The sequence below is a fragment of the Corvus kubaryi genome, unplaced genomic scaffold, assembly GCF_017639235.1.
Source record: "Corvus kubaryi isolate FWS band 111438036 unplaced genomic scaffold, C.kubaryi_AGA036_p1.0 138, whole genome shotgun sequence".
Taxonomy (NCBI): domain Eukaryota; kingdom Metazoa; phylum Chordata; class Aves; order Passeriformes; family Corvidae; genus Corvus; species Corvus kubaryi.
In genome coordinates this window covers 1,141,689-1,157,803 of record NW_024580672.1, presented here as the reverse complement: position 1 = coordinate 1,157,803, position 16,115 = coordinate 1,141,689, and the positions used below count along the sequence as shown (strand labels likewise).

At 39.6% G+C, this 16,115-nt stretch overlaps 1 protein-coding gene across 6 annotated transcripts in view; it reads right to left on the bottom strand.

Moving 5' to 3' along the window:
• DLG5 (discs large MAGUK scaffold protein 5) overlaps positions 1-16,115 on the bottom strand; it is a 98,132-nt gene that overhangs the window by 67,844 nt on the left and 14,173 nt on the right. Inside the window, exon 1 of one of the 6 annotated variants that reach the window (XM_042018546.1) lies at positions 11,655-11,724. The exons of the other annotated variants lie outside the window; for them this stretch is intronic. Coding sequence (XP_041874480.1) covers positions 11,655-11,709 — 55 coding nt within the window. The 5' untranslated portion in view covers positions 11,710-11,724. Of the gene's footprint in view, positions 1-11,654; positions 11,725-16,115 lie in introns of those variants that run through there. 6 annotated transcript variants of the gene reach the window in all.

The window sequence follows — 16,115 nt, the reverse complement described above, 5'->3', positions numbered from 1 at the left end:
TCTATGTAGGAGTCACTATTGAACATGCCTCCTTTGAAATTAGTCATGTTGGGAGATATGACTTTTCCGAATCATGAATCTCTTGAAAAAGTGGTTCATGTTACTTGGTATGAAACCGAGCATAATGCTCAAGAAACTTCCTTGCAACCTTGAAAGGAGAGACATACTCCCCAACTAAGCCCTAAAAAAATGAACTCTCCTTATATTGCTCTTCATAGCAGGCTTCAATATTCAACCCTCACTCAGAAAAAAACATTGGGAAAGAAATGTCCCAAGATGGTTTCATTAAGCTATGTTACAGAAGGGATTTAAACTCAACTTTGTTGTGTTGTTACAATGGAAAAAACTATACACACTTTCATACAGAAAAGCATCCAAGCTTTTTCTGTTTCTGTTTACAGCAATTGTTACTTAAAATGCTAAGAGAAAAGATAAAGCTAAGCTAGAAAATTTAATTTAAATCTTCTTGTCACCGTGGCCAGTTAATTTTCTTCCCCAGCATTCTACTTCATTCAAGATAGCAAAAGTAAAGAAGAACAAAAAATACAGGTTTTTCCCTCCTAGTGCTGTAGATCAGGAAATCCTACTGCCAGCAGTAATTCCATATTAAATACACATATATTTATTCTGTAGGCAGAGAGTACAAGACTCCGCTCAGTAAGAGACGTAAGTCCCTGCTACCTATAGACTTCAGGCCCAAGTCCTTTTCAGGACATCCGCAGTTACAGGAAGGCCATCAGAACTGTGTGAGTGTTACTTGCACATACCAAGTACCACAGACAAAGGAAATGTCGAATCCGTGGCAAAGTGATGGAGACCCTTCTCTAAACCCACACAGACTGGAGCAATCATTCTGTGTGCATCTCTACAGGATCTTTCCAGAAATGTATCAGTTTCAAGGTAATAGCATAACCAGACAACTCCAAGCACTGCTATGACCTCAGAAGATGGGGCGGAGAAAGTAACAATATCAGTTAAGAATATATTTGATCCATAGACTGTACTTTTCCAGAAGACAAACACACAGATATAAAAAAGAAACTGCACCTACGCTCTCATTCAAACAACACAATTAACTATGTCCTTAAGTACTCAGCTGTACTGAGTGATTGTTACAGGAGTCTATTATCTATGAACTGTTTACAAAAATAGTTTGGTGCAGAAATCCCCAGGTGGGAACTTCATGCCTCTTCTGGTTACAGCTGCGCCACCCACAAGAACTTTTCATCCCTCACCAGAGATAACCTTCGGCTGTGATGAGGCAGTAACAACCTGATAACCTCCTTCACTGGCACAGGCACCAACAGGTTGTGTGTGAGCAGACCTCTCCCCTACACACACAGGGAAATACACAAAAAAACACTGCTTAAGCTTCCTAAAGGTAAAAGTAACACATGTAACTAAATCGAACAAAAAACCATCTTCCCCCAAGTACCAGAGTGCTCATGCAAATGCTCTCTCTACCTGGGAGTTAAGAATGCTGGGAAAAAAAGGAACTCATCTGGAAGCCATTATGGCACGAATTCCTGCTTTTTGCCTCTTCTCTGCAGGACATGAGTGCTGCTACTTTTCCTTCTCTCTCAGTCACGGCAGGACAAGGAGGAGACAGTGTTCTCATCCTCTGCTGTGGCTCAACAGAGGGGGGAGGCAACCACGCGGTGCTTTGCAATGCCGAAGGAGTTTCTTTGCTTAAACATAGATATTCCTAGTGGCTTCTTCTTCTGGCTTCTAAATGACAAGGTCCTGTGTGGAGACTAAATCCATTTGAGTATCTAGAGAGGATTCTTCCTACATAGCAAGTGTATCAACATGCTAGACGGGACTTTTAGCTTTTTTGCAATTATTTTGGGAGAAAGCAACTGTAACTGCTGCGAGTCTAACAAGTCACCTAGTGGCTAATGACTTGCTTAGGGCCTTTTAAACCAACAGGTCTGGGTTACCAAGCAAGCAGTTGCAGTAAGCTTACAAGGTATAGATGGGAACTTGAGGTCCTAGCGACAGGCAGGCAGATTTTACTAAGCAGAGGACTTTTAGAACCCAAATTTTCACCCTAAGAGCAACTGTAAGGGTAGAGGGGGGGAAAGGGGGGCAATGCCTGCAAGACAGATAGCTAAATGCTCTATCAATTGATGGAAAATTGACAGATGGCTCTATCAATTCTGGGAAAAGCTCTAAACTTACTGCACTGACAGTGTACTGACAAAAGCCTGAAATCATACTCTGACAGGAAGCAGTAGCATTAGCATTACATGACAGCACACACTGAGCTTAATGGAATGCAGCTGACTTCCTCGGAGTCTGTGGAAGAGACACAGGCCAAAAATTCAGCAAATGCACTTGATGTCCAGCATGCTACTCCAAACACAAATATAATGCCCCAGCCCACTAAGGCAGTGACAGGAGAGAAGAAGAAATAAAGAAAGAAAACAGGACTACACCACAGAAGAAGCAGAACATGGCATCTTGGACAGCAGAACTGAGAGCTGTTGAGCAGAGAAAGAGTGGCCTCCCACCCAAGAGAGGTGACTAAGACAGTAAGTCAAGACTTGTTCTGACTGGGAAGTAACCTGCCTGTCAGAGAGGTCTGGTTTCTCCTTAACCATCTGTTACAATCTGGTTTAAACCCACAAAAGCAAAGCAAACTAAGTCTCTGAGCATAAACCAAAAAGAACTTAGAAGGTTCAAAATATCCCCAGAAATGAGATTAAAACCAAACGAGGTTAGATGTTGTTGCCAAAAAATTGATGTATTTTATTTAATAGTATAAGAGGCAAAGAGAAGGGAAGAGAAAAGAAAGAGAGAAAGAAAAATAAGTGTGCGTGGGGGGTGGGGGAACAGGGAGAGGTGACAGGGGTTAGGTGGAAGCAGATCACCCATCTGAGGGTCCCAACGATGTCTCACATTGCTCCCCTCCATCTGGTCTTGCTGCTGGTGGTGAGGGTCCCCCGTCGCCGCCGTGGCCACGCCGCTACATGCTGCCACACCACACGCCGCCACACGCCAAAGAGGGCAGAATCCCGTGGATTAATATACACTGTGGGCCAGGTGGGAACGCCCACGTGCCTCTCTTGCAGGGGCTGGCTTGACACACTGTCCCTTGCAGCACTGAGGCTCTGTTGCATCATTTCTGGTGCTCTGGTGCAGGGTCTGGGGACCCATTGGGGGGCCCCTGTGATGGGCCATGTCACCCCCTTCTGCTGTGGATAAGCTTCTTCCCCCCTGGTGAGGACCCCTCAGCTGGGCTCCTCTGCACAGTGGAGGACGGGCAGTCACTGCGCCTCTGACCAGAGGCTTTTCCCAGATACCCAAATCTCTCCTCCCTCCACCCCTTGGTGCAAGGGTCTGTTCGAGGGTCTGTTTGAGCCTGGCAGCTGATAGCCCTGGGGCTGTGGTCTCCACCTTGGAGGTGTTAACCCTGTGCTCAGTGAATGTCCCCAGCCCTGAGCTGTTACTTTATCTTATCTTCATCAGTGATCGGTGTAAGGCCTCAGTCAGGGCCCCATTCAGGGTGTGGTAGTCTTCTCTTCAGCTTTTGTAATACAGTTTTAAAAGTCCTTTAAGAAAATGTTTAAGTCATAAAATATAATAGTTCCGTCTCTGACACCATCTCTCATCTATATTTTGGAGCAGAGGAGCAAATGAAGATGCTGCCTCCCCACCAGCACCACTTGTGAGTCACGAAGATTCAGTGGGGACAGTTTTAATATTCATATTCACCTACTGATGGCAGCACAAAGGTGCCCTAAATAAACATGCCAGGTGGTCAGGCATAACACACTGCAAGACTTTGCAACCTCTTCATTTAACCATATAAATATCCACATTTCAATGATTCCACATCAACAACAGAAGAGGCAGTAAATATTGTGCCTCCAAAGGTAGCCTTGAACAGGCTTTGCTGTGCAGGCTTCATGGCAGGCTTTGACTCCTCTCTTCCTTAAGCCTTCAGAATACTGGCCTTCTTTACATCTTTTTCCTTGATCAGGTTCTGTAGATATTGGGGATTTTCCTGAAGGAGATGGTGTCAATAAAACCAGCTGCCATCAGGATCAAGTGTTCCATTTTGATTTCCATTTCAACAATAGCTATGAGAATAGCGAGGTCAAGGGTGTGCAGAGGACACAAAAAACATGAGGAGAATGGGTTTAAAAAAAAAAAAAGGTAAACATTCATTGCATCCATTGTTTTCCTCACATACACACGGTTTTCAGCATGAAACACTGACATACAGTTATGACTAAACAATCAAAACCATGCAACTGATATAAACTAAGAAAAGGTTTCCCCCTAAACAAAACCCACCAAAAACCTGAAGTGAGATGAATTACAATGCTACAGCACCTATTACCACCAAATATTTGAAAGACATTACAACGAAGACCGAATTCTACTACTCTGTAACATGAAAAACTGTTTAGGAAATGATAATGAAGACACGGGTTGAGAAGGATCACTGTTTACCACAGGACTAAAATCTCCCCTGACATGAATTACAGCCATCTTTGATACTGCAACTCTTCTCTACAGGACAGTTTCACCACTTTTTTCTTTATTCTCACATAGTACTGCATCATCTGCTGTTGTTACAGGTATTCTTATTCTACATTGCCATTAGATAAGTCAAGAATATTCCAGATATTTAAATTACAAAAAACTAGGTTACATTCAATCACAGTTTTTCCACATCCACTTATGTTGCTGCATGATTTTAATGTTAAGAATACAGTGTAGAAAAAATAAAAAGGAAACGTAATTGTGTAAACAGAAGTATGTAAAAGCAAACAGATGACTGGAGTTCAGATCAACAGTTCCATCTTTTCTAATAGTGCTATAAACCACAAATCCCTCATGGGAAATACTACATCTTCTCTCTGCTTGGATAATATCTTCCAAAAATCGACATTTTGAGTACATTAGAAGATATGTTAAAAACAACCGTGAATATTAGTTTGGATCCATTAGAAAGTAGTTCACATTTCAAAATCCACAATGCAACAAATCCCAAAAGGGTTTTAATTTGTACAAAAGCATATAACCGTCTCTTTTCTTTCACAAATAACATCACAGGAAAACTTCAAAGAAAATTTAAATTCCTCAACTGTAAAGAGGGTTGATAGCATGTAGCTCTTTAAATCGTTGCTTTCCCTTCCTGTGCTACCCTTTTTCCTGATGGGAAAACAAATCTTGCAACTTTGCACTTAAAGGGCTAAATTTGCTTTTTAATTAGAGATGCTTGTGCTGATTCTGTTTTATTTAAAATGCAGAGATCCTTCCAGAAACACTTAATAAATCAGTACTTTAGAAAAAAATTAAATGCACAGAATTAAGATAATTGAAATAAATGAGGGAAAAGAAATCCAAGCTACTGCAAAGATCCTTAAAGTAAAAAAAAAAAAAAAAACAAAAAAACCAAAAAAAAACCCCCAAACACCCAACAACTTGTTTCCAGCCAGAGGAAACATTTATGACTTCATAGACTTTCACAGAGGTCCAGACTTTTTTGATCAAGAGCAAAGTCAGATTACCTACCTGCTACTATCTTCAGTATGACAACGGGATGAACCAGAAAGATTTAATCCCATGAGCACTCTTATTTTTTGGCATGCTCTCTGTATGTATCCAGTTATGTATCCTGACAGGTGAGAGTTTGAGGTTGGTCATATTTATTTATCTTTCAGCTTCATAAAGCATGCTTTTCTCCATTCTCTAGACAGAGTATCAGCGGGAAGGGTCTCAACGGACAAATGCACATTAACACTTGCGAAAACAAACAAACAAAACCCCACACAAACCCTCTTTGCCTACCCAGAGCTCCTGTCTCAGTCCCCTGCACTATTAACAAGTCCAAGCATCAGAGTCCTATGATACAATAAGCAATACAACAAAGTTGTTACCTTCAGGCAGGCTAATAGGAAAAAAACCTAAAGCTGGTGACTTGCCACCAGCTCCACATACATAAAACGCAGGAGCTGATCAGTATTTGCAACTATCCAAGAGAAACTGAGCAGAAGCACCCTCCCAGGCATACAAGAAAAGCTTTACAATTCAAAACCAAGCTCAGTTTGCACACAAGAACATCTGGAACCCGTTCATTCTACATCAAGAAGTTTCCCCATCAAAAAGCACAACTTTGAGTGCTTTTTGGTGATGCCATCAGATAGCAATTATGACATGTAAAGAGAAGCCATCAGGAAAGTTTTGAAAAATTAAACCAAGCATCTGAGCTACCATGACCCTTTGAAGAGATGAGATACACCCCTTTACTAAAAACCTGTATTAGGGAAATATGTTGTTTTAAACAAGTCAGAACAAGCCCTACCTGGTTATAGAATTTACCTCCCTCATGCTGTTTTTAGGCTGAACCCCTGTAATTATTCCTAGAAGTGCAAATACTAACCACTATTACTCACTTGGTATTTGGGCACAGTAGATCAGCATTATCATCTGGTTTTCAAGGCAGGATGATTCTAAGTCACAAAGTGTTCTTAAAATGTCACCTCCCTGGTTCCTCAGCTCAAGCAAAAAGGACAAGCATTTGCACAGGTTAAATGATCACTCACTGATTCATGCCTGCACGGCAAGTAGTGCACTCTGGCCAGAATTCATCACAAACAAAGTGTTGGTAGATTGGCAACTGGGATGCTTTGTCACACACAGAAACACAACTGCACATTTATCACCTACATGAATTAAGAGCGGATGCAAATAAAAGCAATATCCAGCATAAGCAGCACATAAGTAGCAGTGATAATGGACAGCTAAAGGGAACATAAGACTCAAAATGATTCAAAGAAATTGCAAAGATAAACATTCAAACTGGAAGACTATACACAAAACAACCAGGCCATTATGTTTTACTGGCACATCTAGTGAGGCACTGGAATTTGCTTTGCATTTTCAAAAGTGGATCTTCCAAAACATTCCCTTTCTCTTGAATGGGGAAAAAACCAGCTACTAGAACTAGTAGAAACAGGATAAGGAAATCCACACTGGCACCAGCAAAGTTATTCTTGGTTCATTGAGACAATGGAAAGCAACAACCACACTCCATGTTCCCCCAACTAGTAGAAATCAGAGCCCTAAGGAACCTGCTGACCCCTGTACTATTCTCATCCGTCTGAAGATGTATCCTGTCTCCTCCTTACATCCCACTGCAGAAACAGATCTGCTACTAGCTCTTCATCATTATCTTTCACAGCTTTCTGAGACACTGAAACCAACCTCCATAATTTTCCTACTTTTAAATTTTTGTTTGTCTTAGCAAGAAAAAGGCAAGAATTTTCATTACTCTGTGTGTGTGTGGGAGCTCTTATGATTAGTATTTTTGGAGAAGAGAAAGAAAAGCTGTATTCTGAAAGCAAACAGACCAACTTTTATAAGACCAAAAACACCCTGCCATGGCCTTGGCTCCAAATACACATACAATAATCTTTAAAAATACCCATCATCTCATCAGTATTCCTGTTTCCTTCCCAGAAATCTAGTACCCTATTTTCAAAACTAGAAATCATGCCTATATCTTTTACTTTTCAAGAAATGAGGTAAGGAAAACACTTGCACACTTTTGGTTTTGGTTTGTTTTTTTTTTTTTTTAATAGAATACTGTTATCTGAAGGATGCATGTTCATTGAGTGGAAAAATTTAAGTCTTAACTGGCAACAAGAGGCAGCACAAAGGTTGATTGCATATTTAATTCAATTTACCAAGGTGGTATTTCTGTGTTATGAGTTAAACAAACAGATGTCACTTGGAACAAATGACAACGGTTTTCTGTTGCAAGTCTTGGCACAGAACAGTAAGGTGGCTTGATTAATTTCTTTAAAAATAAATTTTAAAAATAATTGTCACTGTTGATACACAGAAGCAAGATTATGTTTACCTTCTCAAAACTATGAAGTGTTAAAAAAAATTCCAACGTCTATACTTGAGGTCAAGATCAACATTATCTTATGCCAGGTGCTGTAGCCTACATTTATAAGAGCATGAATATGGATCTAGTGATGACTGAAAGCATTATTATTGGTTTTAAAATTTCAGATTAAAATTTGTTAAAACACACATGTCCATAGACTATACATACATTGTTCTTCCCACAAACAACGACAATAAAGAAGAAAGGTAACAGATGGGTTTTGACAGCCAGAAGTTTTAGCCAGCAATATTCAACACGAAAAGAATAGAAATCAACCTTAACAACTGTTAAATTACTGGGTCTTTTCCGCTAAATTAATGGGAAGCAGAAAGCTTTCTGAGAAACAGAATCACTCATAGTAGCTCAGTCTGTTTTCCAGTGGCTATCCATAAAAAACTGCATTTTAGAGAGTGACACAGGCATATACAAAGAGGATAAAAAAGAATGGGGAATAGGCTATTTGCAATACTACATGCTAATTAACAGCAGGAATAGGTCTGGAGAAAACGCTGTGGTGTGAAAGGAAATGTTCACCTGTTGAGGAGTAACAGCAACATTAACACATTCCTTAGTGTTTTGCTCCCTATGCTGAACTTCCAGGGCACTTGAAGGAACCTCCTGCATCCCTGTGACTAGAAGGTCAAAGCACAGATCGCATGAAGTGAAAATAATGCAAAGAACAAGGGCAGAAGGGATAAGCAGGGAAGTTTTCTTGACTGCTTTCTGAACGGTGTCAGGGCACAAGAGCTCTCCTGCCACTGTGACCACTGATCTCACTGTGACAGCTCAGCCTGAAACACAGCTCCCAACTTCACACACCCATAACAAGAAGTAGGTATAGCATAAGAAAAATCCAGAAACCAAATCAGAGTCGTGAAGGCATGATAAACCTTTAAATGGTTCAGACCTTTTCCATGTAGTTTGGTATTAAGCTAAATTATGTTAAAACCTAGACAGTAAAACACCAATTTGAAATTAAAAAATTGTTCGCACATTGACTTTTTTCTACTACAAAACTTTCAGCAAACTCAAAGCAAAAAAAATATCCTGGATAGAGTTTCAATGTAGCATGGATATGCTCTCCATGGGTCTAGTCAAGCAACATTAAAGCTCTAACAGTGTGTTTTAAGAGGAGTAAGATTCATGACCCAGAAGCCCTAAAGAACAAACCACAACTTTTGTTTTAAAAAGTCCTGTTGCCTCTGTGTTTACAAGAATGGCAGAAAAATCTGTCAGCATGGCTTCTACACACAAAGAAAACTGGAATGATAAAACCCACTCTTCTTACCAAGACAGAAGCTCCAGTACGGCAGTATTGTGGTTGTTAGAAAGGCAGGCCTATAAAATTCTGCTTATTGTCTGAATAGAAGTACTACAGAGGAATGTTGTAAAAATTTTCTAAGGAGATTTAAGAGTGCTTTTAAATTGCTGGACAAAGGGATGAAATTGAGAACCTGAAGAAAGCTGATCTACAACTGGAGCCAATTTCATTTGTCTCGATATTCCTGTGTCTACTCAGACAACAAATGCTGTAATGTGAAACATAGCAAAAGTAGTATTTACTTCCCACATAAGTTATATGTCTCACATAAATTTCTATGTCAGTGAAGCAAACAGTAAAGGCATATTATCCCTGTCCCTGTGTTTTCCTGCAGACTGAAAAAGCTGCTGACTGTTCAAATCTTAGTCTTCACACCAAGGTGACAGAGATCCCCATTCTGTTTATTTTTCATCAAAACAGACAGAAGAGCTCTTTATAACTCGCAGGAGGCATAGCCTCCTCAAAAGGTGAGCCTCAGCACAGCACCAGCAGAAGACAACTGCTGTGCACCATCTAATGTTTATTTTCATCCTTGGTGACTTTTTTTTGGTGTGGAATAAGAAGCTAATATGCCGGATGCTATTCATGTTTCCAAAACTTTGAACCCGGTTAATTTATTGCAATTTGCTCATTTTGAAATCTGTTCTCACTACTGAAATACTACACTGATTATTGCACCAGTTAAAGAACTGAAAACTGGTATTATTTCGGCTTCATACATCCAGTAAAAGCATGATCTCCTTCATCTGAATGTCTCACAGTGGTGTACATTACAGATGTGTCTAGGAACCTCTGTGTGTGTATATATAGGTACAAAAAACTCTGGAAAATGTTTTCAACATCAACTACACATCTCACTTTCCTCATTAAAAGTATTTTTTTAAAGTAAGTTTGATTATGAATAACAGCTTCATAAAAAAACAACAGCTCTGCACTGCAGCCCCACTTCTGCCTTCCATATACCAGGTCTTCTAGAAAAGCCTGGCAAGCTTCAGAATTGAGGCTTTCAGCCATGCCCCATTTGACACACACTGTGCAGAACCAACATTGTGCCAATAAATTAACTTCCATAGCAAAAGCTATGCCACTCACTTCATCCAAAAGATAGGCTGTAGCATGTTCAAAACACAGCAACTTCCACCTGATTCTGCAGGCACAAACTCAAGACTTCCTTACATGCACTGCCAAAACTCTCCCATGAGATTTCCAGGAAAAGTTCCACGAGATTTCAAAACAAAGAATAAAATAATCGAGGGTATGGGAATGATGATACAGAAATAAAAACACCATGAATGAGGACAGTGACTCGCCAGACCTCTGTTTACATACAAGTCACTTGCAGAAAGCCCTGATGTCAAAGCCAGGTTTGCAATGCTTTCATTTTTCAGCCTCTGCTACTAACAAGACTATCTTCTATACATGATTATAAATGGAGGAAGGTATAAATTGACACATCACACTTGCACACGCAGGACTTCAACATCCCACTTAGAAGGACCTTTCCTTTCTATCACATTCTATATGACACATATGCAGACCAATGACATGCTTGAAATTTTTTTGACATGCCATTTTAGCTATTGGCAACCTGTTACCAGAAATCACTTAGCAGTTTGTCTCTAGAAAAGCTGACTGCCTAGGAACCAACATAAGACCTGAGAAGCTATCCAACTGGTACAGGTTCTTTACGCAACTAAAAAGGTAATGTGGTTCAAAGAGAAATTACTTCACAGCACGTATGTGGCTGTAGAACATATATCCTGGGCTGGGGATGGGATGAACATAGACACAAATACTTGTTTTGGAAGGAAAAAAAGAATTCTCTTCCCCCATGTTTTGCTTTTAATCAGTCTCCACACAAACACTGGAAGCCAGGTTGTTGGGACTTCAGTTAAGAGCTTCCCATGCTGCTGAACACTGAAAGAGGGAAGTAGGTTATGACACTACCACAATCAAACCACAAGAAAACTATGATTTTGGCCTCAGAATGTTTCACTTCTTCATGCTGCACAACTCTTAGCATGAACCTTATAAAATAATGGCTGGATTGAACATTTGACTTTGATTTGCTAGTCAAAATGTTTTTCCTTCTTTAAAGGAGTTTTGGCAATTTATTTCAATTTGTTTCTGCTTGTAAACAGCAATTTGCTGTATTTTACAGCCAACTTACTGCAAAGAATGGCTGAAATAAATCTATCCACTGTTCATCTAACCACAGATCAATGCTATCAAAAATTGAATCCCTCAGAAAAGGTGAGGAGTAACATAAAGGAATTACAAAAGGAAAAAAGAAGCACTACTCAAAATTTTTCACAACCTTTAACCATTTCCTTTCCAAAACCAAGCAGAAAGCCAAAGGAATACCAACAAAGAGCCCATAAAGATACTCAACACCAATGTAACCATTCAACTTTCCAATACCTTTCAGTGAAGCTTTACAGTAATGCATTTCTGCTTCTGCTCTCCTCCAACTCATCTTCCTTCTCAACTCCAAAGATTACAGGTTGATTGTACAGACAGTATCTCATATATGCTGTTCCCAAATCCTCCCAACCCAGCTAAGCTTTGTCATTATCATGATGTTATTGTCTTCCTCATCAAGTCCGTGTTCCACAAACAGGTCTCTGATTAAAGACGGACACGTTTGCTTCATAACCATAGTCATTATCACCTGGTTTCAGATGCTGCCTGCATAACACTTCATTTTCCTTATTTCTACGTTATACCTATAATTCTATTTGTTGCCCTCTTCAGTATTGCTTTTGGGATGAATGAGATCAGCAAGCAAGTACTCATAAAACGAAGTAAGCTTTAAGCTTAAGTTAATGCAAGCTTGAAAACAAAAAGAATAAGAAACTATCAGAGAAAGCACACAGGAAATGTTATTACAAGCAACCATATTATTACTTTTGCCCATATTACTGTGCATGTACCAACATATATTCTATGACTATGATCAGACAATTGAGCTCAGTCCCTGTGATTTAAAAATATAAGCTAATATAATGCTGTGGTGTGGGGGGCTAAAGAAATTATAGTTCTGTATGCTCAACAACCAAGTATTACTGGAACGCTACTAGTCAAGCTGCAGAAGGAACTTACACTAATAAGTGGCAAGAAGTTATAAAATCAGCACTAACAATCCTAAGAGCAGTGTCTGAATAAATGAAACACAAATTCATGTCTTGCATGCCAATCAGTTTAGATACAGGTTCAAAATACTTCATGTGCTTCCTGGCATGGCAATATTCTTCTAAAGCAATATCTCTGTAACCACACAGATTTTCGGTTTTCCAAATAGTTGGAATCATAAGGCAGTGTGCATATATCAACATTCTTCTGTTTAAAATTTTATTCTCAATAACAGAACATTTATCAACAGAGGTCTGGAGAACACATTCCAGTGTTAGTTTTAACTATGAGTAGAAGCTTTTGTCCAAGGGTGACTGAAGAGAAGCAGTAAATAAACCCCCAAAACAACACAAAAAAAACCCCAAAAACAAACAAACAAAATCCCCACAAAACCCCCGAAGAAAGAAACAAGCTACAAAAACCCCACCCCAACTAACTAACCAAGCAAACCCGAACTAGTTTCTAGTAAGCTTTACAAGGAACATCACTGGTACAAACTAAAACATAAGCAGATTTCCTGCAATAACACAGGCTGAAAAGCCTAAGTCTGCTAACTCACCCAAAAACTATTGCCATATTTCAGGCACTACAAACTGTGCACAGAGCACGGAGCAGACACCTTCCCAGCCAAAACCAAACAGAACCCCCTGCAAATATGGCCTGGACTCAGTGCTAGCAGTGGAGAGGTGACCCGGAGCGCCGGCTCTAGCGCCGCGCGGGGCAGCCGGCGGCTCTGGCGGTCCTTCAGCAGCGCGACAGCCCGGGCACAACAAAGGGCTGTTGTTCCGCGGCAGCAGCAGGCGGCAGCTGAACCAGCTGGCCCAGTACCCTACCGTGTCTGTGGGACATCAAAGGCTGGCTGTGACCTAAGCAGACAATTAGGATGCGTGGGTGTAGAGTTACAGAGTTCCAAGAGGTCACTCACGGATGAATTTTAGCACTGCAGTACAACCCCTTTATAAAGCAGTATTACTGGCTTTGCGCAACCAGCCTTCGGGCTGATCCCAGATCTAGGGAAGTGACTGCAACGCTACTTTACTTTTTTTCTGTATAAAGTTTACTGCAAAATTAAAGCGCAATTCCTGAGATGAGCTAAGTAGCTTAAACATATATACAACAAATTTAGTTTGCAAAGGATAGATACTGTGTTATCTTCTCTTACAGAACCATGTAACCAAGTTAACCAAGACACTGATGAGGAAAGGAGGGAACAGCTGTAGAGTAATTAGCAAGGACAACAATCACATCCTATTGCCAGACACTCAAGCTGCAGCAATAAGGTACAACACTCCAGCACTAAGTAAGGCTTGTAAGTTCTATACATATGGTGTAAACATAAATTCAAGAGATACCTCCTTGCAAAGAAGCCCAGTTGTTCTTTGCCCTCCGTTGAAGACACCACCAGCATCAACACCATCTATCCCACCACACAGCACTGCCCTTCTCACCACCTCAATCCCAAGGTGCTGTCACAGGACTATTTCCTCTCTTACTTCTGCTGCTCCCCAAGACACAACTCTCCTCATTTAACCACCAGTTCCAAATGTGCATGCCAAACTAATAAAGACAGATCTGAAGCAGAAAAAACTGGGCCAAGATCACAACACCTCTATACCATACCAGTCATTTAATCACATAAAGACAAGAAGTTCTTAGATGATGCAGTAATTAAAATATCAGAACAGATTTCTTTCTTCTTCACTCTTAGTATGGCTCCAGCAGTAAGGCTAAAGAACACTTGCTAATCAAATTAGCTCGAGTCAGGTACTCTGAACAGTTACACATCCTTGTGGCAGACCTTCATGCAATCCTGTACTTGGGGATTCACAGTGACTACAACTGGTATACAAATCTGCATATTTTTGAATTTTCAAAATACATTATGTCTGGAGTAAAAAATAACTTAATTTTCCTGATTTTTAAAGGATCTTAAAAACTATTATCCCATGATTCAGGTGCTTAACAGAAGTTTCAAATAAAAACACTGAAATCCTGAGGTTTGAAAAATATCTTCATGCCTTTGCTTCAGTCCAGCACCTTATTTCACATTTAAGGTGATTCCCCTGTAGGATATTCAACAGCAGCAAGGAAGCGCCAAGAGAGGGCATTTAACTTCCAAATGCTGCCGAACTGGAATGCAACTGACACTATGAGAAAGCAAATTTTGTTTGCCAATTTTCATATCAGGAACTCAGGCACTGGTTTAACAACATTAGGGTCACACTTAATCATCCCAACTCATGGAAGCAGCAATATCTGAATACAACCCAAGAGACAAAGTGTTCTCTTGCTAAAGACGAGCATATGCTTATGCACCTTGTTAAATTGAACTGAATCTTTCAAGTGATGCTGTTTGAGGAAGCTCTTTAGAATTTCCTTTTTTTTTTTTCTTCCCCCTCTTTTTTTCTAAGACCTAAGAGGTTATCTTATTGAAACTCACTTCATCTGAAGAAAAATCTCTTGGGATCAAACTACTGTTTTTACAGGTTTAAAAAAACAAAGCAAACAAACAAACAAATCCAACACCAAAGTTACACTGTAGCACTTGACATGAAATTAATCAAAATGAAACATTTTCCTGCTTCTCTTCTTACACAACTCATTGGAACAGACAAAATTTCTCTACCAGTTTTCACCAAAATGCATCCTGAGAGTTCCCAGAACATCATAATTCTTAACTCTTGAACATTTAATTAAATACTCCCAAACCACAACTTTTAGGAACAGATCTATTTCAGTCAGGACATCACCAGAACATAGGAGTTAAATGTAACAACCTTACCATGGATAGTTCAAACTCCATATGGTAGTTCAAGAACTGAACTATATATTTCTGAAAAACATTCTATTTTACAGAATAAAATTTGATTAATTACACTAATTAGAATATTACAGACCCAACTCAAAGGGATTTAGTACATTCATGTCAGAGCTATGTTCAAAAGCAGAAAATCTCAAAACATAGAACAGCACTATTTTTCATAGCATTCAATAACCTTTGAAATGTTACTGTGATCACAAAAGTAATTTCTACTGCTTTTTCCTTCTAATTAAAAAGCCAAAGAGCAATAAGCAAGATGACAGAAGCCAAGAGTAAGATGAAGAGAGAAACAAACCAGATGGGAATATATTTATATATACTTAAGTTATTCACAAATTATGAAAAAAGAAATATCAAAATCTTTTCATTTGCCCTATAGTCAGTGGTCTTTTCTAAAAGAGTTTTCAGATATTTTTATGTAAAGAGGATTGTGAATTCTAATTAAGATATAGCTGTAAGCCAGGATCCTCCATCATACAATTAACCTTAAATCCAGCCTCTAGCCGAGCGGGGTGCAGATGGAGATAGACAGCTGTAATTATAAAGTCCATCGGCAGTAAGCCACTGGGAGAGGTTGCAGGCTTTCCTGTATTTCTACTTTGTACAGGGCGGTAGGCTATTTTTGTCAAAATATACCAGGAAGACACAGCTACTGTGATATAGTCACAGTACTTTTATATTAGCTTGAGCTTGCATTGTATACTATAAAGCACTAATTTTGAAAAAAATTACAACTGCATTCTTATTTCTGCAGGCTGCACTGTCTCACAGAGTGCTGGAGTAGGTATGGCATTCCCAGCTTCATTTCTGTCCTTCAGGATCAACTCCTCCCTTCTGTGCTTCAGACCTCACCTCTCCAACTGTAAAACTTTATTCTACCACCATTCTGAACATGTAAAGTGAGATTAACTGTTGAAAAAACATCATTT